At 38.1% G+C, this 26,880-nt stretch overlaps 1 protein-coding gene across 4 annotated transcripts in view; it reads left to right on the forward strand.

The window, feature by feature from the left end:
- The window catches only part of LOC143710449 (C-type lectin domain family 4 member E-like), a 98,030-nt gene that overhangs the window by 66,090 nt on the left and 5,060 nt on the right, over window positions 1-26,880 (forward strand). For 2 of the 4 annotated variants that reach the window (XM_077201411.1, XM_077201413.1), the window contains exon 6: window positions 4,257-4,565. The exons of 1 other annotated variant lie outside the window; for it this stretch is intronic. Coding sequence is in view for 1 of the 3 variants with exons in the window: in XM_077201412.1 (XP_077057527.1) it covers window positions 2,479-2,588; window positions 3,392-3,495 (214 nt within the window). In the remaining 2 variants the exon portion in view is untranslated. Of the gene's footprint in view, window positions 1-2,478; window positions 2,589-3,391; window positions 3,496-4,256; window positions 4,566-26,880 lie in introns of those variants that run through there. One more of the 4 variants, XM_077201412.1, reaches the window with a different exon arrangement.

Genomic DNA, 26,880 nt, shown 5'->3' on the forward strand with positions numbered 1-26,880 from the left:
CAACAGGCTTTTTGTTTCAAAAACAGTTGGCATTATTTTACTTCCATACAGAGAGTCCAAGAAACAGAAATACAGGGAACCAAAGAAATGCTCAGAGATGCAGTGGAACTCATCAGTGATGATGAGTCCGGGCAGTGAGTTATGGGAAATGTAGTTTGTGAGGGAATAACAACAATCTGAAGTGGAGTGGCCTCTAGTAGCTCTAAAGGGCACTCTACAGTAGCTGATGATCGTTACATATTGTAAGAGCAAATTATGAAATCAAAATATTGAATGTAGAGACATTAAGAACACACCTGGAGCTTGAACACAAAGTAACTGTCAGGATGAAGGAAAAGATGAAAAGTGCATTAAGCAGAAAATTACTTTAAAGCTGAAATTTAGGACCGAAGCAAAAGTGAAAGTGCAAAAAATTAAACTGAAAACTGAAATTTCCTGTCTTTTTTCATGATAACAGAGGTCTAGGGCCGATGTAACTACCATATACATTTCAAAACAGTTAATCCACAGACATATGCACACAGCCTGCATAAAGTAACTGTGCCTTTTCACAAGCCGTTGAGACTTCCGTATAAATGTGACGTCAGAACTACTCAGTCACCGCCTTCAGTCTCACCCGAACACTGCCCACAATCCCTCACTCCTTTAGCCCAAACCCAGACAACATCATCACTGAGCAACAACACCACGATCACACACGTTGGTCCGAAAAACAAGGTTTTATTGAAGCATAACTGTCAGTAGACATAACCTCATTTCTCCAACAAGGTAAAATTACTCAATAAGTTTGATATAATCTTTTTTAGTTGTATGATAAAAGTCCTTTTCCACCTTGATGTAAATACACTCAAAAAAGAATTGTCTTTTCCTTGCAGGATCTTCGAAGCTTCTACCATTCAGATTTGAACTCAAAGTTAATGGGTTATTTATTTCCTTATTTTATTTATTTATTTATTTATTCCATCATAGTGAAAATGGTAAAACAGTGAAATCTACTGAGAAAAGGAAAATGTGAATCTTCTGTTGTCACCCACTTGTGTTTAATAACAGGAAGTCCTCATCCCACAATCTCTATTTCCCATCATCCTCTCTGTTTCCTGAACATGACAGCGATGTAAATTAACACACAGGTCCAGTTCGGCCTGTTTTAGTGTGTTTGAGTCAGTTTATGTGACCACAGATTCCCTTTGTTGGAGGTTGTAGATGTTAACTTGATCACAGGGAAAACTCCACAATGCTTTGACTATATAACGATGAATATACAATATATTTTCAATCATACAGTAGTATGAGCATACAGAGAGTTTAAGAGTGAGAAAGAAATCTAGATGTATCTGAACTAATAAAAACCACTTCCTGTGTTGGTACTATTTAAAAACACGGCACACATCTTAAAGACCACACCTCATCTGTGAACACGTACTGTACAACTGTGAGTTTGAGCTGATAATGGAATCAGGGACCTTTTATGTAAGCAGAAATATTAATAACAGATCGAGATCTCCAACACAGAGTCGCTGCAAGGATGAAGGAAAAGATCGAAAGAAAAGTAAGCAGAAAGTTTCGTTTGACGCAGAGACGGTGTCGCTAATGTTTGAGCGGATGAGAAATGTTACGTAAAGTTTCAATTATTGTTTTCTGTGAAAAAAAAACTGTCATTGTTTCTGCTTTTATATGAAATGTTCCAAATTTGAGCAAATATGAATTCCAGATGTTTGTCATTGTAAAGGAACATTAAAAATCCCTACAGTTTGTTTAAACACAACGCTTGATTACTACAAATGTTGATTTGAAACATATTTTCTAATAATATGAAGTGTATTCACTGATATGTGTGTGTTTTGTGTCTGTTTGTCAGGAGGAAGCAGGTGTTTGGTGTTGATGACAGTGTGTCTCGGGCTCATTTGTGTTCTTCTACTGGTCTTCATCACACTGCACATCACCATCACAGCAGAGAGAGACCTGTTAAAGAGTTACAAGAACACAGTTGAAGAGTGCAATCACACTATCAACAGCTTACAGGACAAGAACACTGAACTAATGACTGAAAAAGACCAACTGAAGAACAACTTCAACTCTTTGAGTCAGAAGAAACTGGAGTTAGAGACCAGAGTCAATGATCTCAGTGTTGAGAAAAGCCAGTTACAGAGAAGTTTTGACTCTTTGAATCAAAAGAAACTGGAGTTAGAGACTGAACTTAGGACGTTATCTGCACAAGGTTTGTACAAATGTATTTATATTAGGGCTGGGAATCGATAACACGTTTTTAACTAATTAATCGCACAATTTGCTGTGATTAATCGAAAATTAAAAAAGTGCTACGTCAATTGCATTATTTTTTTATTTTATTTGCAAAATAGATTAACGAAGATATCGTTTTGCAAAGATTAACACATTAATTCCCCCAGCCCTAATTTACATATTTATTTGTACTTTACAACACAAATAATGAGCAACTTTTTTTGTGTTTATTGAAAGGAAATGACAGTTTTTTCATTTCCTTTGAGCCGAAGAGCTGGTCTGAGAGCAGGAAGTTCTGCAGAGATCGAGGAGCTGATCTGGTCATTATCAACACTGAAGAGAAGCAGGTGAGGGGCGTTCTAGGATTTTCATTTTAGGGGGGCTCAGCTCACAATGAGTGCATGATTTTAAAAAAAATCTACCATATGTTTTACTGCAAAATAGTGGCAACCAAGCTGAGTTTTTTTTTTTTTTTACCATAAATTTCACAGGTTTTTTTACATTTTTTTTTTTTTTTTTTGCCCGTAAATTTAAGTCCCGTAAGACAAAAGTTTTCCACCATATTATTTACGGAAAATACTGGCAACCACAGCTGCCGTTTTTTTTTTTCTTTTTTTTTTCGTAAATCTCAAGTTTTTTTTTTTTTTTTTTTTTTTTTACAGTGTAGGTCTATTTTCAGTTAAAAGTGGATATATTAGACAACATTTATTAGTTTGCCTGATTATTTCTGTGAGTCTAACATATATGACCTAAAACAGCTGTCAAATATGAAATGTGTAGTTTATTTACTTTCCTCTTTTCTCACACTTGAGCATAAACTACTCGCGTCTTTGAACATAAAGCCCACCTACTTTGATTTGATTGGTCATCTAAAATATTCTGGCATTGACGGGCAGGGACAGACCAATGAGGCTCAGATGAACACACACACCCTGTCCTCTGTTTCTGACGTGCTCTCGATGTGAAGCCGAAGCCTGCTGCTGCCTGTTTCATGTTTTAAAGGGGACTGAAGTGATCACAAAGTTAATCACAATTTTTTAAGAGGGCTAGGCAGAAGTTTAGGGCCTAGTGACAACCCATGGGTGAGTTTTTGTGAGTGTCTGTTAATCAATGAGAGGAATCACACATTCCTGTTTTTATTCACACACAGAGGTTCATAACTTCATTAGTCAAGGAGAGAGTGTGGATTGGTTTGTCAGACGCTGAGACTGAGGGGATCATGAAATGGGTGGATAATTCAGCACTGAATCAAGGGTAAGTGATAAAACACTCAGAAACACTTTGGATGCATTTGTTAAATCCTTTAAATTCTACTTCAATTCTGTTTTGTTTATGGAAATGTTAAAATGTCCAGTTTTCTGGATGTTAGAGGTACGTTTTTTTAAGGTTATGATGTTCCTGAAACATTCTTTCAACTTAATTTTTATTAACAACTTAACATTCTAGTAATGTTGATTTGTAACATTCCAAGAACATAAAAATGTACAGTTTCCTGAATGTTAATAGAACGTCATTTAAAATTTAGTATGATTTTCTTGAAAAATTCTTTCAAACATTTCAACATCTGCTATAAACAAGAAGAATCACTGAAGAAAGAGAAACCAGATCAGAAAAAAAACTACAATTGACTTCAGCCACAGTCTTAGTACTGAAGATAACTGATGTTAAATCTCTGAAGATCTCAGAAGAGGAGGATTAAACAACTTATTACTAGGTTGACTTATTTTTTTTTCAGCAATTGCAGGTATTTGTTGAAGAACAGTCAATTGTTGTTTTCTGAATGGATAAAAACTTTCATTGAACATCTCTGATCATGAATAACTGAAAATCTGACACACTTTATTCAGGTTTTGGCACAACGGTGAGCCAAATAACTATAGAAACGAGGACTGTATTGAACTGGATCCTTCAAGAGACCCTGGGAACAACTGGAATGATGCGCTGTGCTCTGATATGAAGAAATGTATTTGTGAGAAATAAGTTTCATTGTTGTGCTTTTGCTTCTATTATTTTAGTGAATCATTCCTATTGTGAATGTATATTTTCTGATTGAGGTTTCTGTCTTTAAAAAAAAAAGAACTGCCATCTGATCTTCATATGAATTTTTTATAAGGGAAATTTAATATTGTCATATTTTCTCATTGCTATAATAAACTCACAACATCCTGTTTCTCATGATGTGAATGAGGGTGATCTGGGACACCAAACCTCTGATGTGGTCGTGACTATTATTCTGATATTGAGTGTCTGTTAAACTGCTTTTGAGTTGTATTGCTTTCACTTTGAATAAAACAGTCAATAAACATTATTATTATTATAGTAAACTGCATTTTTGTTTTTATTTCATATTTCATTCTTGTGTATCTGTTTATTGCACTATGGATATATTTGCTCCAGTCCAGCAGGGGCAGCAGAGAGCAGGTTTATCAGACTGAAGTGATCAGAGAGGAACAGAAACATCAGATTCAGGTATAGACATATAAGCTGTGTCCCAATGTGAAGACTGCGTCCTTCGGAGGCCGTATTTGAAGGCTGATTGGTCGGATTTGAAGGCCGATTGCGTCACCGCGGCACGATGAGGGCTGTCCCAATTCAATTTCACATCCATTGAAGGCTGTATTCAAAGGCTGGTTGCGTCATCGCGGCGCGATGAAGGCTACCCTGATTCAAAAGCGACGCCAAATGCACCCTTCGTTTACCCGTGAAAAGTGCGCGGTCTATCTTACCCGATCCTACCCCATAAGTCATTGCGCGCCGGTGACGACAGCACTTTTATTTAATGTAAAATTACAGATAATGACTAAAAAAATTAGTTGCAAATTGTAAAAGTAACTAAAAGGATGATTTAAAATGATAACTGCAAAAGAACTATGTGTATCAAAATGTATCATAAGCAGAGCGTGATAGCCTCGTAAAAGTTAGTGTGAATCCTAATTGGAGATTGATAAACTCCTAGGGGAAGAAACAAATTAAGTCAGATATTAAACTATGGTAATTGAGAAATTAACAACTAAAATTGAGTACAGTAGTACGGTTGCTAAATGTAAAATGTATAGAAAGGCATTTGATTAAACAAACAGCTTGAAAAGTGTTGACCAGGAAAGAACTAGAAGCTGAAGTTTTACTTTCAAAAGATATGCTTGTGATTTGGCTGAAACAGTTTGCTTATCTGAATCTGGTGTGTGCTGTGGCTGAAAGTGCCAGTGCGACAGACTCAATCTGAGTGGAAATTTGTAATGTCTAAATTCCCTGATATATGGGCAAAAGACAACTATAAAATTGTTTATTTGAAAACGTATGTAATTTCTGGCAAAGATGCCTTAAGCTGGGCTAGAGTTAAAATATGGTAGATAAAGTTTGATGTTAGAAGTTTATGAGAGGGCAGTGTACCAGTCTTGAATGCCTCAGAGTCTCTCTCATTCAATGCCAGCTAAAAGCTGTTATCTGAGCCTGTGTCATAAGTGATAATAAGCTATTTATATTAAAGCACAGTGTTTCAGTTGAAAACCATAGACACAGAGATGTTAAAAGAAATCATTGCCATTCAGAGGGTAATTTGTATTTAAATGTTAAAAAACTGAATGACTTTAAAGAAGTCTTTAAAATAGTGCAGACCTTACACGATAGAAGTGATGTTTTTGATTTATTTTAGTTTAGGATCATTAACTTCTTTGTCTCATTTTAATGTCCACCATGGAACAGGGCCGATGGCTCCGGCTACAGATGTAACAGTACACTGAATAGACCGATGTGAACTAAATTCACTGACTCTGAGCAGTGCTAGGTTGCTACTTTTAAGATGTTAAAAGGATTTCAGTGATTAAATACTGCTGTTATTAACCTGTCTCCCTGTGTAAACACTATTGGGCAGTCCGAATGGCTCTGGTGACTCTTGAATGTGCCTTTCCTAAGCTCCAGAAAACAACTGATTATGTCGGAGAAAACTGATTTGGTAATGGGAAGAGCGGTTACCAGTGTGCACGAAGGTGATTTCTCAATGACGGGTAAGATCTTCTTTGGCCTAACAGAGGACAACCTAAGGCAGGGGGTCACCGCCGCCACTGGGCATCTCCTGAAGGAGGTGTTTTACAATGCATTAATGTCCTTCATCACATTGCTTTGCTCACAATCCACAAATGCTTTATCTGTAAATGTAATTTCATGCACAGCAAATCACGTGACTTTTGAGACTGTTGTTCCGCGGCCTTGATTCACAAATGCACACAAGCCTATCTGTCCACATTAACTGCAAGGATGCGATATGGTGTCTCCCTCCAGAGGTCGCTAACCGGCCTTCCAGCTGAATCTTTCAAAGGGCTGGATTCATTTATTTTACTGACTTGCGAGACAACTTAAGTCTAAACATTTTTCACTAAATATCATATACTTAAAGGCAGGGTAGGTAGAATTCCCCAAAAATACTTTTTTCCAAATTAGTTTAAACTGTCTTTATATATCAATGCATAATTAAAATGTAAATACTCTGGAAAAGAAATTATAAAAATCGAGTGTCTGTAGTCCTCTCAGGACTGTAATAAACACAGCTCATTATTCCATTCGGGACGAAAGAAATGATTGGCTGGGGCGACTGTCACTCTCCCTCGCTACCATGGATACCACCTCTGCTGATACAGGAGCAGCCCAAATGTGCGCAACCATTTGAAGAGGCACGGAAGCTAGTAATAACAATTATGGCAGAGAAAGAATAGTCAAAATTCTCAGTACCTGCATACAGAGGTAGCGAAGTCAAACAAGTTAAAAAAAAGTAAGGAAGTATTTGAAAAGGCTATGAACAAAATTTACTTTTTTTTTTTTACAAAAAAAACTTTGGATAAATCAAGATATCATATGAGAGTCAATATCGGCGTGGCTTTTCCAGCGGTGGCGACAACTGAGGGATCTCAAGGGGCTGAAAAGTGACTCCATGATGGCTTTATTTCTGCTGGACAGGTAATCTTGCGGTTTTCATTTTGATGGCATTTATTTTTTCATGAAGCATGTATCACTAGCACACGTAGCTACCTAAGTAAGCTACCTAACGTTATGCATCATAACTAACGTTACACTGGCTTAGCTACACTCAAAAAAATGATGTGTTGGCTTTACTTAACTTTTTTATGTAAACAGGTTCCACTGGTTTCACATAAGTGGGTTTCGTTAAACAAACATCATTTGTTCATGTAACTTCAATATCATGGAAGTATTTTTAAGTGATCCAATTAAACTCTGAGCTGAGTGTTAAATGAACACTGAAGCAGTGTTAAAGTTAATGAGATAATTAAGTGAATAATTGAGTGATGATTGAGCATTATTGAAGACACCTGATGTTAAAGGAGAACTCCGGGCAATTTTTAAGTTAATCTTGATCGTTAGACCTTTGTGAGTACTGACTATAGAAAAAAAAAACGAACCGGATTGGTGCTTGCTACGCGGAGCTGCGACCGCGAATGTCCAGAACTCCCACCCAGCTAAAACGGCAGCTATGGGGGCATCGACATAAAGAGCGTTTTTGAACCTCTTAACAGACACAAAATGCAATTAAAATGTCTGTCCAACATGAACAGGGACCCTACATGTGAACAATATGCGTTTAGCAACTTAGCCATTGTTTCAACTCACCTAAATAGTCTTTTAGACGGCAAGCTGTAGTCTCGCGCTGCAGTCCCTTGCTGTAGCCGGAAAAGGTAAACAATGTCCAGGTGGGAGGAGTGTTGATCATGTGCGACGAGTTATGATCAGAGTTGCTTACAAGTGAAGAAGAAATGGTTCGTGTTTGTGCCTTTCCGAATTGTGACAACAGAATGCGAAAATATAAGAGCTTAAATTTTCATCGTCTTCCTTTCCATGACCTCGAGATTCTGCAGTTTGTGGCTAGTTGTATTTCAACTTGATGTGCAAACTCCCGTAGAAGTACTACGCGCTAAAGATTACCGCATTTGCAGTGAACACTTTGACAAGGATGACTACACACACTCAACACAGCGGGGCCGTTTGAAGAAAAATGCCATTCCATGTACGAAGACTCGTCGCACATGATCAACGCTCCTCCCACCTGGACATTGTTTACCTTTTCCGGCTACAGCACGGGACTGCAGCGCGAGACTACAGCTTGCCGTCTAAAAGACTATTTAGGTGAGTTGAAACAATGGCTAAGTTGCTAAACGCATCTTGTTCACATGTAGGGTCCCTGTTCATGTTGGACAGACATTTTAATTGCATTTTGTGTCTGTTAAGAGGCTCAAAAACGCTCTTTATGTCGATGCCCCCATAGCTGCCGTTTTAGCTGGGTGGGAGCTCTGGGCATTCGCGGTCGCAGCTCCGCTTAGCAAACACCAATCCGGTTCGTTTTTTTTTCTATAGTCAGTACTCACAAAGGTCTAACGATCAAGATTAACTTAAAAATTGCCCGGAGTTCTCCTTTAACAAGCAGACTCACTGAAGGAGAAAACCGGAATTTCAGGTCACCATTATGGAGATGAGTGTTTGTTTTAGTTGGGGTCTTGACCCCCACATTATTAACTTAATATATTGTCTAGCTGCTGTATTTGAGTTATAGCAGTCAGATAATCAAATAGAAAATGTGATCTGTAGATGTTGGTTGTGTTTTAACATAGTCATTATATCACAATCATTTGACCTGAATCACTGAACTCATACAGATGCCAAAATCTGAGTTAAGTTTACCTTTTGGATTATTGCTGCACTGTCATTGTAGAGCAGGGGTCACCAACCCTGCTCCTGGAGAGCTACTGTTCTGCAGATTTTAGCTCCAACCCCAATCAAACACACCAGGACCAGCCAATCAAGCTGTTCAGGGTTACTTGAAAATTACATGCATGCGTGTTGGAACAGGGTTGGAACTGAAGTCTGCAGGACGGTAGCTCTCCAGGAGCAGGGTTGGTGATCCCTGTTGTAAAGCATACCATTTTTAACCTTTTCAATGAAATCCAAATGATCAATTCAATGAAAAAAAATAAACTTCTAAAAAAACATTTGCATGCAGGCACACACAGACATCAAGATTTAGCGTATGATTCTCAGCAATGGTGACAAACAGATCACCTCTGAACATAAGCTCATTATTTATTCATGCAGCAATGCATGATGGGAGCCATGAATGAGTTTTGATGGCACCCAGAATGCATTGCAACATACTTTATAATTGTCACCATTGTTGAGATTCACAGGCTGATTCTTGATGTCTGTGTGTGCCTACATACAGTAAAAAAAATTAAAGCTTTTTTTATTGATTTGATCATTTGGATTCCATTGAAAAGGCTAAAAATAGTATGCTCTATAACAGCAGTGCTGCTATAATCCATAAGGTAAACTTAACTCAGAATTTTGGTCCTATATGAGTTAAGTGATTCAGGTCAATTGATTGTGATATAATGCTTATGTTAAATCACAACCAATATCATCAGATCACCTTTTTCTATTTGATCATTTGGCTGTTATAACTCATGTACAGCAGCCAAAAATAATCTAAAGTTAATTGTTTAAGGGTCAAGAGCCCAACTAAACCAAACCATAATGGTGACTTAAAAATTCTGGTTTTCTCCTTCAGTGATTCTGCTTGTTAACATCAGGTGTCTTCAATAATGCTCAATCATCACTCAATTTTTCACTTAATTATCTCATTAACTTTAACACTGCTTCAGTGTTCATTTAACACTCAGCTCAGAGTTTAATTGGATCGCTTAAAATGACTTCCATGATGTTGAAGTTACATGAACAAATTATGTTTGTTTAACGAAACCCAGTTATGTGGAACAAGTGGATCCTGTTTACATAAAAAAAGTTAAGAAAGCCAACACATCATTTTTTTGAGTGTATAACTAACATTTTGGGTTTTTTGAATGCTTCTCATGTTTGTGATGCAAATAATTTAAATATATTTTTCTTAAAACTCACGCTAGTACACTTATTCCGCTCTTCCATCATCTAGTTAATCTGTGTATTAGGCAATCAGTATTTCCTGCCATGTGGAAAACAGCCCAGATCACCCCGATTCTTAAGTCTGAGGATCCAACTACTATCTCGAATTACCGCCCAATTGCAATTCTCCCAACTGTTTCTAAGTTACTTGAAAAAACATTATATAATTAATTAATTAATCACCTTGAATACAATAACCTGCTCAGTGATTGTCAGCATGGTTTTCGACCATTGCGGTCAACTATGTCGGCGTTGCTGCTTTTTACTGAGCAGATACGGGCGTCTTTAAATAAAGGTCAGGTTACTGGAGTCATATACATAGACTTTTGAAAAGCCTTCGCCTTCGATTGAAAAGGTCAATCATCAAATTTTGCTAAATAAACTTTTTTCTTTTCATTTGTCCTCGTCTGCAATAGACATGTTTAAATCAGATTTAAGTGATAAATCTCAGACTGTAAGAATCGGCTCAGTAACATCTCAGTCACGAGTATGTTCTATGAGAGTTCCACAGGGCAGCATCTTAGGTCCTTTACTTTTCCTTATGTACATTAATGCAGAGGTGGGAGTAAGTCACACGTGTTCAAGTCACAAGTAAGTCTCAAGTCCCATACCATCAAGTCTCAAGCAAGTCTAAGTCGCATGTACACGCAACCAAGTCAAGTCAAGTCAAGTCAATGGTTCACTTCAAGCAAGTCAAGTCGAGTCCTGTTAAGGGTCAAGTCAAGTCCAAGTCAAGTTACAATACCAAACAGAAAAAAGTTTATATTGGCCTCAACCTTATTTATTTTTGATTACCTTGATTACCTTTCTTATACATTTATATTGTAATATTAATAATATTCGTATAATTTATTACAGCATGTATTTATGATTATAAAAATTTGGAATTATTATGATAATAAAAACAATTATATGAAAAATTTTGAAGATAAAACATTTGAAGGTAAATTCACAAGTGTGATGCATTAATTATATTGGTTTTATAGTAAAAGTCATATGTTTAACTTTGCTTATATATTTGTTTATGCAATATCACCCAGACATTAAATTTCCCAATTAATTTCCAGGGGCATTTTTTTCTAACTATGCTATAACCATTTTTTTTATATCCATGCATTTACACTGCAATTAAAACACCATAAATAATGTTATGAGATTAATTATTTAAATATAATCATTTTAATATAGAAAAAATTAGATGCTAAAAAATTATAAAGTCTATTTTTTTAATTATGAAATTAAAACCGCCAATAGGTGGCGCCTATTGGTCACAACTAGGTAAACAACTAGGTCACTCAATCACAAAACTACTATTTTTCTGTGGATTGTTTGAAACTACTGTCATTGGAGAAATAGAGCAAAACAGAGAATATTTACAATATTACGTCTAAAATTTCACACCACAATATTCACTCTTTGTTTACTGGACTGTTGTATAAAATCATTATCATCACATTTGCAATCGCGCCAATATTCTGGAAATATTTTTTTAAATATTTTATGTTATAAATATAAAAATAACTCATACTAGGGACATTTTTTCTACACCTTGAATTTTGGGTGCATATTAATTCTGCTCACATTGCCCCCCAACCCCCTGATAACATCTGACCCTGCTTCAAGAGAAACATAAAACATGACAAAGCACCATTAACAGTGTTCTATGCTTTTTTTCGTCATTGGAAAGAGCGACATATTTGGCTTTAAAGCGTGATTTGAAAGAAACAGTGGCAAATGTCAGCGTGAATTTATGCACGTTATACAAAAAATATGCCACCATTAATTATCATTTGAATCTATTGACAGCCTTAAAGCTACATTTGAAAACATAATATTGTATAAAGAGGCATGCTGTCTTGACCACCATTCTCTCTAGATTTAACGTTAGTCAAATTAACTATAAAAAAACAGGTTAAACAAGCCATATAGCTTACTTTTAGACGTGGTGATTGAAGTTCGAGGTTGTGATGGTCGTGTCCGATATCCCTTGCCAGTTATTATGCGTACAGCAAATCTTCTTGTATGAATGTATTTGGCGCTCACCGCGCTGTGTGTTTTTTCTGTGCTCTGTGCGTCACGCAATCGCGCGTAATTCCGTTGCTTTCATTTTGGTCATCAATATTGCGATGATTTATATAAAAATGTATATGAAGTCATTTTCGAGTCATACAGTTCAAGTCAAGTCAAGTCTCGAGTCATTGGGTCTCAAGTCAAAGTCAAGTCATGTAATTTTCTTATTTTAGTCAAGCAAGTCTCAAGACCTTAAATTTGCATCAAGTCATGTGACTCGAGTCCCCCATCTCTGCATTAATGATCTTCCTAATGTGTTTGATGTTTCTAGTACTTTGTTATATGCTGATGACACTATCATTTTTTTGTCTGGCTCAGATATTGATACAATTAATTACAAACTTAACTCAGACCTACAGCATCTACATGATTGGCTCCAGGATAACCATTTAACACTGAATACTAAGAAAACAGAATGTATATATTTCTATTCATCTAGGAAACAACTGTGTATATCAAATTTCATCACCTTTTCTAATCAAAAACTTTCAATTGTGTCCACGTATAAGTATCTTGGAGTCCTCTTGACTCACATCTTACTTATCGTGACCATGTCCAAATTTTAATCAGGAAGTTAAACCAAAAGTTATTTGTTTATAGTAAAATTACTGCATTCTGTTTCTAAAACATATCTTCATGCCATTATATTGTCCACTCTGTCGTATTGTTTACCTGTTTGGTCACTCACAACAAATGAGATTCTTGAACCTGTAGCGAGACTCTACAATAGAGCCTATAAGATCCACAACAGGCTTCCAGGCTGGACTCACCACTGTGTTGCACTATCTTTGAGTACTGCCTTGACATTTCAGAACGATAGAATAAGCCATGGTTTGAACCTTTTTTATCAGATAATTTAAATGGTCATACTGCAGCGGGATTGACTACGCTGGCTCCAAAACTCAGTTCAAGGCTCGAACGCACTACGAGATCTGTTGCAAATGGACTTCTCCCTATACCGGCTTTTAGGAACTGGACAGAGATCTTTTTTTAATTTGCTCACTAGAGCCTGGAATGAGACTCCACAGCACATCAGATCTATAACATCAATAAGACTATTTAAACAAACTTTTGCTCGCCATCTGATGGACAGGTATATCTGTGACCACTGGGATGGCTTTATGGCCTCCTGCTGATGCTTGTTTACTATCGTGGTTTGTGTGCTTGTTGTGTGTTTGTTATTGTATGGTCCTGGAGTTCTGTCATGTTTGAGGTATTTATGTTCTGCAGAACAGGAACCTGCTGAAAATCAGTTTTATACTGAGTCAGGCCCGATTGCTCTTAATCTTTTCCTTTTTAAATAAATAAATTAAAATATAAAAAATAAATAAATAGGCTTGAGCATATTCGTCCACAGTGGACACTCGGATTGTTCCTGAGTCTGCTCCTCCATTATAACTGCCAACTCCTGTGTGGCAATTAGGCTCTCCAAATGGATGAACTGGTGGTAGTTGGGGACAAATTGAAAGCTCTTTGGAAATTTTGAACAATTAATAGGGAGTTTAGGGAACACAGGAGCATCTGGATGTTTTGTGCAGTTTTTGGTCACAAGAGGAGGGCACTGGTAGGAGAACACTGAACCTCGGGGCACAGGACCAAATATGGAGTCCAATAAAGACAGTTCTGATAAATCAGTAAGGACGCAGGAAATCAGAGGTTGGGGAGTGAGTCCTTTGACAGCTTCTCCAATAGCCAATACTGCTGGGTCAGGGAGGTGACCTAAATTAAATTAGACGTTTAGGAAACTTCATCACATTAGTATTACATTTGTTATGAAAGCAATAAGGTATGAGAGGCTATGCTGTTTCATGAATAAAACAAAGCTATTGATTATTCAGAATCAAGGATTGGAACTAACTGTTTTATAAATGCTGTTATACCATGGTCTGTTGGATACTCTATTCTGATTGGCTGGAAGTCTGTAGTAAAATGTGGAGTTAAATGCACAGCTAGTTCCAGTCAGTTCAATCCTTTTTCTATATTAGTGCAAGTAGGGGTAATGTTAGGTGTAGAAATTCTGAACTTCTAGTGTAAGGGGTTAGTTTTATCATAACAATCCCCCCGGTTTCACAGACAAGACAGAATAAATTTCACAGTCTCAAACTAAAATGCATGTATAAATGCATATATATATATATATATATATATATATATATATATATATATATATATATATAAACTACTTAAATGTTCTAATTGAACTAAAGCCTAATCCTGGCTAAACCCTGTCTGTGAAACCAAGCCTTAATTTCTTATCAAACCTGCAGAGAATGTGGCTCCTCACGCTTCCTCATCGACCTATAACACCTACACCTCACGATAACCTCCCTGTTTCTCACACTCGACACTGAATATTGCATGAAAAAAATGAACAATCACATTAATATTATTTTAATGACACATTTTCTTACTATTTTTATCTATTTAACTACTCCTCAGTCTACAATGTAAATAAAGGTAAGTCAGGGCTCTCAAGTTTTATCAAAAGTTTAGAGTGAGATTTAGGGGAGGAGCCACTAATATAAAAATATTTGCAGCAGCGGTCCCTCGACCCAACCAAATTCGCTTAAATTTTTGCTAGCAGTTCAATTTTGCCTATTGTTCATAATTGACCAGCACAAATGGAAATTATAACAATTGTTAAATCTGATAAAAAGACAAATACATCCAAATAAAATAAATAGTTATATTTAAAAAATACAAATTTATTGAAAAATAAAAATAAATTTGACCCCAAACAAGCCAACTGAACATCAGTGCTCAATGTACATTGTGTCATAACAACTTGCCCTGAGCATGTATGTCAAGACCCAAACCCGTCACCTTTACAGGGGTCATCGGATGCCCCTTTTCCACAAGTTGGTATGATTCTTTTAGGTCTTCATGTAAAGTTTGTAACATACTTTGGTTAAAATTTCTCAATGGTTCTGTAAAACAACACCCTTTTTACCTCTTCAAAAACAGCTCTGTTCACAGTGACCCGTTTCGGTGCATGTCTCTTTAAATGATAATGACCAACAACCTTTTGGCTTTTTGAGGATTAAAAAAAAGTGAATGGATTTTTTTCATTGCATTGTGATTGTGTCCACACACTGCAAAGACACATTTATTTGCAAATACCATATAAAAGTGTATTTTGCATCCGATGACCCCTTTAAAATCAGTTGGAGAGTTTTTGAATGCATCAAAAAATAATTTAGCACGAATTTGGCTATACTCCTCAACATCAGCTCTCACTGTCTTTGATCACAGGCAAGAGATATCGTCCAGGAATCGTAAAATCAAAATGCTAAAAAAAATAAAAAATAAATGAAGATGTCCGCAAACCGCATTCATCAGATCATGCTCTTTCAACTTCCACTCCGTGTGTGCGCGTGTTGTCTAGTAACGAACGAGCTTGCAGCGGGAACACATAATTTACCTGGAAACAACTAATTCTAATTTCTGATTGGCTGGTAGCTAGCATTTAACTCTGTATAACTCAAGACAGATGCTATGAACTCGGCAGAGAACTTCCCTCCGTTTGCCTGCGCCTCGTCCATTAATTGTATAGCGGGACAAGTTCCCTTACTCCTCAGCGTGAGAAATACAAGGTGTGGCGTGTGAGCGTGTGAACGGGTTGAAATGCGTGTGTCTCACGCCCAATGCGTGAGACTTGAGAGCCCTGGTAAGTATAGAAATATCACGTTAGCAAAAGCATGCTAATGAGTTCGTTACTTACCTTCGTAATTAAAGATGTAATTTTCGTGGAAGAACTTGTACCCTTTGTTGAGTTTTGAGTGCGGAACGATTGAATAAAGCTCCACAAGTCGAAAAACATCCGCTGATGTAATTGCCGGTAGATTCTTCAGGGAAGTTGTGAAGATTAACGTTAGCACTCCTGACTCCATTTTACCGGAAGTCGCTTTACACAACAAACGCTGAACCGGATGTGCGTTCTAACTTCCGTGAAAAAGGCCTATGATGAGGGAATGGCGCCAGTAGATAACTCTTCTTGCCTCTCATCCGCCTCATATCGTTCATGACTCCTTATTTTACTTTTTAAAAAGTGTCTAATGCCCATAATAGCTACCACCAGAAGCCACAAACAACAATGACAGTCAAGCCCTAAAGCTGTAAGTTAACTGATGGCTCTTTCAGGCTCTCTCTCTCTCTCCTCTGGTGTGCACTCTAAATGCAAGCATGCTGTAACCATAGTAACCATAGTAACTTTGATCTGCTTGAACACATTTTAATCGTCTTTAATAAATGATTCCGAAGGATTGATTAAAAGACCCGGTCAATTGTTTTAAATAAATACAAAATTATTAAAAAATAATAATAATTATCAATAAATTACATTTTTGAGATCCGGGGCTATAAAAAAAACATCCTGGGCTTCACGACGCGCTTGACTGAGAGAAAACAAGCTGTTCACAGTCTCAGGGTTCTCAAGTCTCACGCATTGGCCGTGAGACAGACGCAATTTAGCCAGTTCACACGCCACACTGTGTATTTCTCACGCTGAAAAGGCAATGCCAACCAAGTTGTCCTGCAAGCTTTATATATAACGTTGTATACGAGGCGTAGGCACACAAAGTGAAGTTTCCTGCTGCCAGCACGTATCTCGGCCAGATTGCGTTCGTTAACATAGATGCGCGAACACACGGAAGTTGACGGAACATTCTCGGCCACCGTACGTTCGTTACTAGGTAACCAACAACATCGCGCAAACACATGTCATGATGGAGAAGGTAAGTTGGAAGAAAGCTCGTCAACAATTTTTGGCTAGAACATTTAGCCCATCGTATACATTGTTATTGATGCAGTCAAAAACTCTACAACTACTTTGCTACCAGGCCAGAAGCTTTGGCTCAGTTTGGCTAGCTTACGTTATCTAAAACTAAGGGAAATATTAGTGGGCATGGGAAGGAATAAAGATGTATTTCTTCTTTTCATTTTAAATATATACACACCTTAATACTCTATTAAGGTGATGAATTGCTCTGTCATTTATCAGATTTACCAGTTGTTACAGTTTCAATCTGTGCTGGTTAATTATGAACAATGGGTAAAATTGGGGGGCTGGGCTCCATTAGGGCTCCTCCCCTAACCGCATGTGATCTCACTCCAAGCTTTTGATAAAACTTGAGAACCCTGCAGTCTATTTTGACAATGAATGGCAATCGTAGTGGGCGGCAGCTCGACGGGATATATCGCTACCCTACTTCCGGTCTCCGCCGCCATTTTGTGAAATAGGCCTATTGCCGTATAGAAATCTCAGATTTGATTGTAGGTTTTGCAAGTTGAACATGGGTTATAGGTCGAAAGTTGAATGAACGAGTACCTATGTCCTTTTGATTTATTACATGTTGAGTTATTGTTGCCCATTACACGCTAGCATTCTGCTAATGCATGCTGATTGGTCAGTGAAGGACTGATTACGTCCAGAGATACCGCTTGATGGCATTGTGGCATCCGAAGCGGGACCAGAATGTCTGTGTGTGTGTGTGTATATTCGGCGTGGTCTTTTGAAACAACAAAACAAAAACTCTTTTAGCACGTGGATTTACCTCCCAGCCAGCACAGCCATGTGGGGCCCACATGGGTTTGACCTGGGCTATCTAACTGGGACCCAGACAGTTTTGTCCATGGTTTCCATGTAGGCCCCACATGGGTTTGCCCAGATGAAATTAACACTTCTCAGTGTGCACACTACAGGCTGTTAAATGTAACACATATCAGTTTTGGAGTTGATGAGATAATTATTTGATTGAATAATGATTGAGCCTTATTGATGAACACCTGCTGTTAACAAGCAGAATCACTGAAGAAAAGAGAACCACAATAACTTCTTCTAGTCACAGCCTTAGCTGAAATCAACTGAAGATAAAATACACGAAATCTCTCAAGATCTCATTAAAAAACTCCACAAACAGCATTACCAGCTTCACTTATTACTAACCATGTTTACTTTATTTCTGGTAGATGTCTACAGAAGTTCTTATTGAAAATGAACAGAGGTTAAGATGTTGATTATTTATTGAAAATAATACTTTGGTTTGATGTCACCATTATGGTGTTCAGTGTTTGCTTAAGTTGGGCTCTTGACTTTTTAGTATTAGTTTTTCTCTGTTCAGTTTTATCTGATTGTTATGTTGAAAACAGCAATAGGAAATATTGTGTGTGAGTTTTATACAGTTGATATGTTAATAATTTTTTTTATTGTTGTGATTCTACAGCAAGAGATCCAGCAGATTTTTATCAGAACATCAAATGATTTTTTTAAACACCATTTACACATTTTGGACTTCTGCAAACTAACTCCTAACTTGGACTAACTCCAACACTGATATCTGTTACATTTAACAGCTTGTAGGTTGCACACTGAGCAGTGTTCATTTCATCTGGGCAAACCCATGTGGGGCCTACATGGAAACCATGGACAAAACTGGCTGGGTCCCAGTTAGATAGCCCAGGTCAAACCCATGTGGGCCCCACATGGCTGTGCTGGCTGGGCTGTGTCAGCTGTGTTGTCGATGCCTCGAGAGAAAAGACAGTGCAGAGCGCGAAAGCACCAAAGTGACTGAAGGATTGCCATAAAGCAGTATCTCTGGCCGCACGATGTGCATGACGTCATTGACATTTTAAGCAAATAAGTCACTCTAAAAAAATCTAACACCCAGAAATGATAAATTTCTTTGCATCTCCTTTCGAATACAACATCCAAATTACTAGACAAAAAATTATATCCTGAGAAAAGTGGGTTTTGGGGGGTATAGCTCCATTGACATCCATTCATTCTGCACTCGTCCTGAGAGCGCCCTCATATGGAACCAGAGTGGACCTGCAACCAGTTCAGAAGCCTGTAATTTACTGCGAGTGAAAGTTCTCCCCTTATTAGACATTCTCTGGTGGGACCAAGGGGGTAATCCATCAGCCGGAAACTGAGGCCTCGCGGGAGCCGCCATTGTAGCAGAACTTCACCTGCTGTTAGCATTCCATTGACTCCTATTCATTTTTGCGTCACTTTGACAGCGAATACCTTTACATCTGAAGCGTCCAAAGACTTAATTTGCCCATTATTTATTTCTAAAGAAACACGACAATGTATAAAAGACTCTATTACTTTGTATCTTACGTTATGGCCCCGTAGAAGCCGTTTTTGTAAAAAATAGGCTAACGATTGCGTAATAACCACGTGACTTTCTGTCGCACAATAGAGACATTACCGTATAGACAGGAGGAGAAGCTCGAAGGCAATCTTTTACTGTTTATGAGGCAATTGGGGGGACATAGAGGCATAAAGTCAAGCGATAAGCACATATATAGGGAGTCTATAAAAGGAACGGGACAAATTATTTCAACAACGTTTTTGAGGAATTAGGTGATTCAGGCTTGTCTTGGCACAGCTACTAGAAGATTTACAACTGTCAGACTATCGTAAAGCTCAGTTTGAGCCTGCGCAGTCGTTCAGCCATCAGGCATGAAGTGAGATAATCAGGCTTCAGTCTTCTCCGTTGAAATCAATGGGGTCGCTGTGTCCATTTCTTTTACTGTCTATGGGTGGGACTCATCTCTTCACCCCACCGGGTGACACCTCTCTCATGAATTGATTGGCTCAAATGACCTGTCCATCAAACGTTCGGGGGTCAGCGGCCATTTTGACATCACTTTTTTTTTATGTTTACTTTTCAAATGAAGCTGGACCATATAATGTATCAAAGTTGTGATAGCTCTGTCAGCTAACTTGAAGTGCTACTACTACATTCCATGGATGCTTATTAGTGTTATGGACTTAATACTTCATTGAATTGGATTGTAAGGACCCTTTACAGTGTAACCAAACCATTTTTGTTGGAATGTAATGTATCAGTGGACTAACAGGTGAGTTTCTTCCAGTTTGTGTTTGTTTGTTTGTCTGTTGGTGGTCTGACAAAGAGACATATGTACCCGCCAGAGGTGGGTAAAGTAGCCAAAAATTTTACTCAAGTAAAAGTACTGTTACTTCAGAGTAAAATTACTCAAGTAAAAGTAAAAGTAGTCATCCAAATAATTACTTGAGTAAGAGTAAAAAAGTGCTTGGTGAAAAAACTACTCAAGTAACTCAAGCGTTCAACCAGACAGACAAAAATACAAAATAATCATCTTTAGACAAATTCTAGTTTATCCCATCAATCAAATAAATTTAAAGTAATTACAAAATAGTGTAAATTAAAATAACCCAGGTAAATTCAAGCACTTAAATAAAATATAAATAAAATAAATAAGCACAAGTAACACAAATTTTCAAACCTTGACACTTTTTTTCCAGGCTCTGTAGGCCTAACTAGAACAAGGCAGCCCATAAATTCTCGTGTGTGTGCGTGTGTGTGCGTGTGCGTGTGTGTGTGTGTGTTTCAATATGAGGCCGAGGGTAGAGTTGTGACGTTCGCGAACGAACCGATTCTTTTGAACGGCTCATAAACATGAACGATGGGAGCCGAGTCGCGGCTGGAGGGGAGCCGTTCTTTCTGTCGTTCTTTTTTACCTATGCGTGTTTCACACAGATGCACACAAATTAGCTCCTCAGTTATAGTGGAAGGGGCGCACTCAGCGCAGGGGTGCCACTGCTACTGCCTAGCATGATAGTTGTGCACGCGCGGTCGCGCGCGCATCCTTTACGTGAGTACTCCAGTGAAAAAAAAACCTACGTGCCTCTGTCATTGGGTAGGAGCGGAGCCAATGACTTGTGCACGCTGCCGTCACATGGTTACTCCAGTAAAAAAAAAAAACACACATGCGAGTGCCTCTCAGTGCCAACGTCATAGCGGATAGCGGGTCGTTCGAAGTTCGAACTAAGAAGACACACACGTGACACGTCTGAAAATGAGCCAGAGGAAAAGGAGCAGCATTTGGGTGCACTTTTCTCACGAAGAAAACAGTAAGGCTAAATGCAGCATTTGTCACAAAGTAATTTCATTTAAGTCTGGGTCAACAAATAATTTACACCGGCATTTGAAGACTCAACACCCAACACTGCAGCTCACAGGTTTGAGAGCAGAGCCAGACTCAGACAACAACAGTGACACTGATGTGTCCATTGCCTCCTCTGCCTCCACATCAAGTGCAACTGCAGCCACAGCAGCCTCTGACCCCACTGGGCCCACCACATCGCCTGGCCAGGCACGACCAAAAAGAAAGCAGACATCCATCAGTCAATATTTACCTCCTGTCTTGACCCCATTAAGACAGGAGAAGATAGACGAAGAGCTGGCAAAGATGATAGCCACTGACTTCCAGCCTTTCTCAATAGTGGAGGACACAGGATTCAAAAAATATTCACAGGCGCTCAACCCCTCCTACATTCCTCCAAGTAGGAAGACACTAGCCCAGAAGGTCACGGATATGTATGACACGGAGACAGCATCTTTGAAGAGAAGGGTGTCAAAAGTACCAGCTGTCTGTTTAACCACAGATTGTTGGACTTCAAGAACGACAGTATCATATATGTCTGTAACCTGCCATTTTATCGAGGATTTCCGTGTGGCCTCCTGCCTCCTGGACTGTTTTGAATTCAGTGAGCGGCACACAGCAGACAACATTGCACAACAGCTGCTTAGTGTTGCAGCAGAGTGGGGGGTGGACAAGAAAGTAGTGTGCTGCCTAACCGATAATGCGGCAAATGTTACTAAGGCTATAAAAACCATTGGATGGATGCACCTACCATGCCTGGCCCATACTATTAACCTGGTGGTAAGAGATGCCCTGCAAGTTTCAAAGCCCATCATTGATAAGGTGAAAGAGGCAGTGGAATACTTTCACAGAAGCACCGTGGGGGCACAAAAACTGAAGGAGACTCAACTACAAATGAAGATGGAGGAGCTCCGACCGAAACAGGATTGTCCTACAAGGTGGAATTCCACCTACTACATGTTGAAAAGCTTTATTGCCAGTAAAAATGCCATAATCTCCACCCTGGCCGTCACCAATGCACCTGTCCGCCACCTGTCCCAGGAGGAATGGACCACAGTGCAAGAAATGTGCACAATCTTGCAACCATTTGAGGAAGTCACTGTGGAACTCAGTGCAGAAAGGTATGTAGCTCGGTTGCACAGCAGTATATTTCTTTAGCATGCATGCATGGTACCTGATAGTAAATTATGAATATTTTATACCATATTAGAATTATATCTATTATATCTGTGTAATACACTGGAATATATATCATTGTCAGTAGATTTATGTAGCCTGCATGCCAGTTTCCTGATAAAAAAAAATATGGATATTTGATACCACAATTATATCTGTTTAATACATTGTAATATTTACCATTGTTTCAGCTTTAAAATTGTAACATTAAAGTTTTTTTTTTTTTTTTTTTACCAGCTACTTGACAGCCTCGAAGGTCATAGTGCTGGCCAGGGGACTTCAAAGAGCCACCGCTGATTTCCGGCGAAACACTACAACAGCGGCAGCGCAAGGTGTGATCGACAGTCTGTGTGCGAGTATGTCATCGCGATTCCACAAGATTCATGCCAACCACATACTAGCAGAGTCTGCTGCACTTGACCCGCGCTTTAAGAGGATGGCCTTCCCTGATGGCAGAACAGCAGATGAGACGTTTCAAAGGCTGTCAACTGCAGCAGCAAGAATTAGCAGTGGCACATCCATCCAACAGCAACCAGCTGTGGAAGGACTGGAAGGAGCAGGCAGTGGTGCTGGATCAATAGTTTGGAGCTATTTCCATGAGGAAGTAAGGGTGGCAACAATAATTCACATTTTTGTCTCTAAAAATCTCTAGAATGAAATCAGTTTAATCTGTACATACTGCACATACTGTACATATGCAAATCTACTATTGTCACTACTAATTAAATGCTAAACTGCATTTCATTACTCTGTTCTCTTACACTGTGTAATGACAAAAGTTGAATCTAATTTAATCTAATCTAATCACATAAAAATTGTATCTCCCATTGTTATATCTCCCACCCCTATGAGCAGGTAGCCGGAACAGTGGAAGCCAGGAATCCAACCGCCGATGCTGTCATGGAAGTGCGAGCCTACCTGGAGGAGCCTCTTCTTCCAACACATGAGGATCCCCTCAAGTGGTGGGAGAGTCGAGCCCCTGTTTACCCCAGGCTTAGCAAGCTGATGGCCAAGAAGCTTTGTGTTGTGGCGACATCAGTTCCCTCTGAGAGAATATTCTCGAAAACTGGACAGATAATCTCAGAGAGGAGAAGTCGCCTTAAGCCCAAAAAGGTCAGAGCTCTTGTCTTCCTTAATGCAAATTTGCCCAAGGACAAGAAAGAGATGCAGAAAAAGCCATAAAGTAAGGAACTGCTTTGTATTTATTTACATTGCATTTTGTGTTCATGTTCATGTTATTGTATCTACAGTATATATTTACAACTTTAAATATTTTTTGTTTTTTATCAAAATGTTCTTGTGATAACAATGTTCTTGTGTGGAAGTGTTTGTAGTAAAAGCTGTTTTGCACAGAAATTCATTGCAGCCGGCTTTGTTTTTGATGTTTATTTGTGAGTAGGTATTGTATGAATAACATAAGTCAACATAGCTTTACACATGCACACACTTTGTACTAAAGGTAAATCCAAAATAGTGATGTCACTTTCTAAGCAGAGGGATGTTGTGCAACCCTATGGAATATAGTCCACACATGACAAATGAGGTAATAATCAATATTTCAGAATAATTCAAACTCAGATATTGGTGTGTGATATCTGAGTTTTAATTATTTGACTACGAATCTCACCTCATCATTCCTCCCAGTGATTATTTCCAGGATAAACTGAGATGCCCCCAAAGCTGACTTCTTAAAACTGACTAAATATTTAAAAAGAGCCAAAAGAGCCGTTCTTTTGAACGGCTCTTTGAAAGGAACGGATCGCAAAGATCCGGATCCCCTCAAAGAGCCATAAATCCCATCTCTAGCCGAGGGTGTATGTCAAGATCCCAACTAAAGCAAACACTCATCTCCATAATGGTAACAAAAAATTACGGTTTTCTCCTTCAGTGATTCTGAATCTGTTTGTTAACATCAGGTGTCTTCAATAATGCTCAATAATCACTCAGTAATTCCCTTAATTATCTCATTTACTTTAACACTGCTTCAGTGTTTATATGAGTCCACACTCAGAGTGTTAATTTAACACTGGAGGTTTTGCTGTGTATGTATTTGGATCTGATTCTCTTGCTTGCAACAAGGTTTAGCTACTTTACGATCTAGATTGTGACTACATGCTCTTAGTCGTACTGTACAGTAAGAAAGACATTTCCCTTCCCTGCAAAAAAAAAAACAAAAAAAAACTTCCCTCCCTTCTTTTAAAAACAAAAAAAAAACTATCTGATCTTCATATGAATTTGTCAGAAGGGAAATTTAAAATTGTCCCAGAGCCAAACCAACAGACTCTTTGAGTTTTTCAAGAATTCTTCAAAACCGTAGTGTGGCGGCCTGTACACAGCCAGCCACAATCTTTCCGTCGTAACCACTGCCAGTTGCTGCTCCTCTCTGCTGCTTCAGATAAGTATAATAAACTCACAACATCCTGTTTCTCACGATGTGAATGAGGGTGATCTGGGACACCAAACCTCTGATGTGGTCGTGACTATTAATCTGATATTGAGTGTCTGTGAAACTGCGTTTGAGTTATATTGCTTTCACTTTGAATAAAATGGTCCATAACCATTATTATTATTATTATTATTATTACAGTTAACTGTATTTTCGTTTACACAGTAGTATGAGTCTGCAGGGAGTTTTTTTTTTTTTTAAGTTGGACTGCAAGTCTTTATTCGTGTCGAAGGCACGAAGTGTGAAATGACACCACTTCCCATTTAGTTTTAACACTACTTTATAAATACTACTGATCATTCTAAAGATCACAGCTCATCTATGAAGACGTACTGTCAGACACAGCGAATAATGGATTCAGTGGACATTTATCAAAATGTTGAACGCAGAGATATTGGGAACATATTCGGATCTGAAAGACAGAATCAGGATGAAGGAAAAAATGAAAAACACAGTAAGCAGAAAATTACTTTAACGCTGAGATGATTTCGCAGATGATCTTGTCAATGGTGTCACTAATGAGGAAATGAGAACTGTTACATACCATTTAAAATACTTTTCTCAGAACAGTATGTTAGTGTTTCTGATTTTATATTTAACAAATTATTTTATTAAATTATTTAAATATAAAAATATTTCTTTAACTTTTTCAACATAATTTGGATATTTTTATAATTTGGTATTGTTTGTATTATAAAAGAACATACTGTAAAACCTCTATCTACAGCATTATCTAAACACAAGGGTAATACCTAAAAAGGTTGATTTGAAACATATTTTCTAATAATATGAAGGGCATACACTGATATGTGTGTGTGTTTTGTCTCTGTTTGTCAGGAGGAAGCAGGTGTTTGGTGTTGATGACAGTGTGTCTCGGGCTCATTTGTGTTCTTCTGCTGGTCTTCATCACACTGCAGCACATCACCATCACAGCAGAGAGAGACCTGTTAAAGAGTTACAAGACCACAGTTGAAGAGTTCAATCACACTATCAACAGCTTGAGTCAGAATAAACTGGAGTTAGAAAGCAAAGTCATGGATCTGAGTGAAGAACTCAAGAAAGAAACATCTAAACAAGGTCAGTGTGAATCTATGAAAGCCTGTTTCTGCCAAAACTGAGTAAAATGTAATGAGTAATATGATTCTGAAAGTCATAATAATGAGAACCTTTCTCATGATTTTGACTTGGCATTATATTAAGAAGGTTCCTCATAATAATAACTAAGTAGGGGAGAGAAGGGCACAACCTAACAACCTTTTTTTTGGCTTTCCACTTGGGGTTTAGAGTGTCTTTTTTCCACACATTTCCAGTATTTTCACACATCTGGTCCAAATATTTGGTTTTGATTTATTAATACAATGTATGAATTTTTGTTATTATTTATTTACCCTGAAAAAAAAAAATCAAAGTGAAATGTGACAACATGCCCCAATGAACACATTGCAAAACAACTATATAGCACAGTTCAAATCAATGTGAAATCAAATCAAAGCAATTAAAATAATTATGAAATTGAAGCATTAATGAATAACTTTTAAAGGGGTCATATAATGGTACATGCACTTTTACAAGTTGATTGTACTGAAATGTGTGTTGCCACCGCCTGTACACAACCATCATATAATGATAAAAATCTATCCAGTGTTTTTGTTTTAATCTCCTTATATGTTTTCCCCTGCCTCAAATTGAGCTGTTCGATTTTGTGACATCACTAGATCGGACGCCCCTCCCACAATTGATAATTGACAGCAGCGTTTCAACAGATCCCTGCCCTGAGCGAGCTGTCATCGTAGTCCGCCATTGTTGATACACTGGACCAGAATGGCGTCTTAAGCGAATGTGGTGTTCTGTTCTTGGGTGTAATAATAAACACAGCAGTCATTTTGGTGTTCCTAAATTCAAACCGCTGAAGACGTAGTGGCTGAGTTTTATTTTTGAAGGGAATATTCCCAGCGATCAACGTAAATGCTTTTATGTTTGCGCGAATAATTTCTCACCAGACTGCTTTATAAACGAGCGTCAGGGTAAATATGGTTTTGCTAAGAAGCTGGTCCTGAAAACAGAATCGGAACAAC

Source organism: Siphateles boraxobius, unplaced genomic scaffold (genome assembly GCF_051911475.1).
Source record: "Siphateles boraxobius isolate OS27281-9 unplaced genomic scaffold, OSU_SipBor_1 47, whole genome shotgun sequence".
NCBI classification, from domain to species: Eukaryota; Metazoa; Chordata; class Actinopteri; order Cypriniformes; family Leuciscidae; genus Siphateles; species Siphateles boraxobius.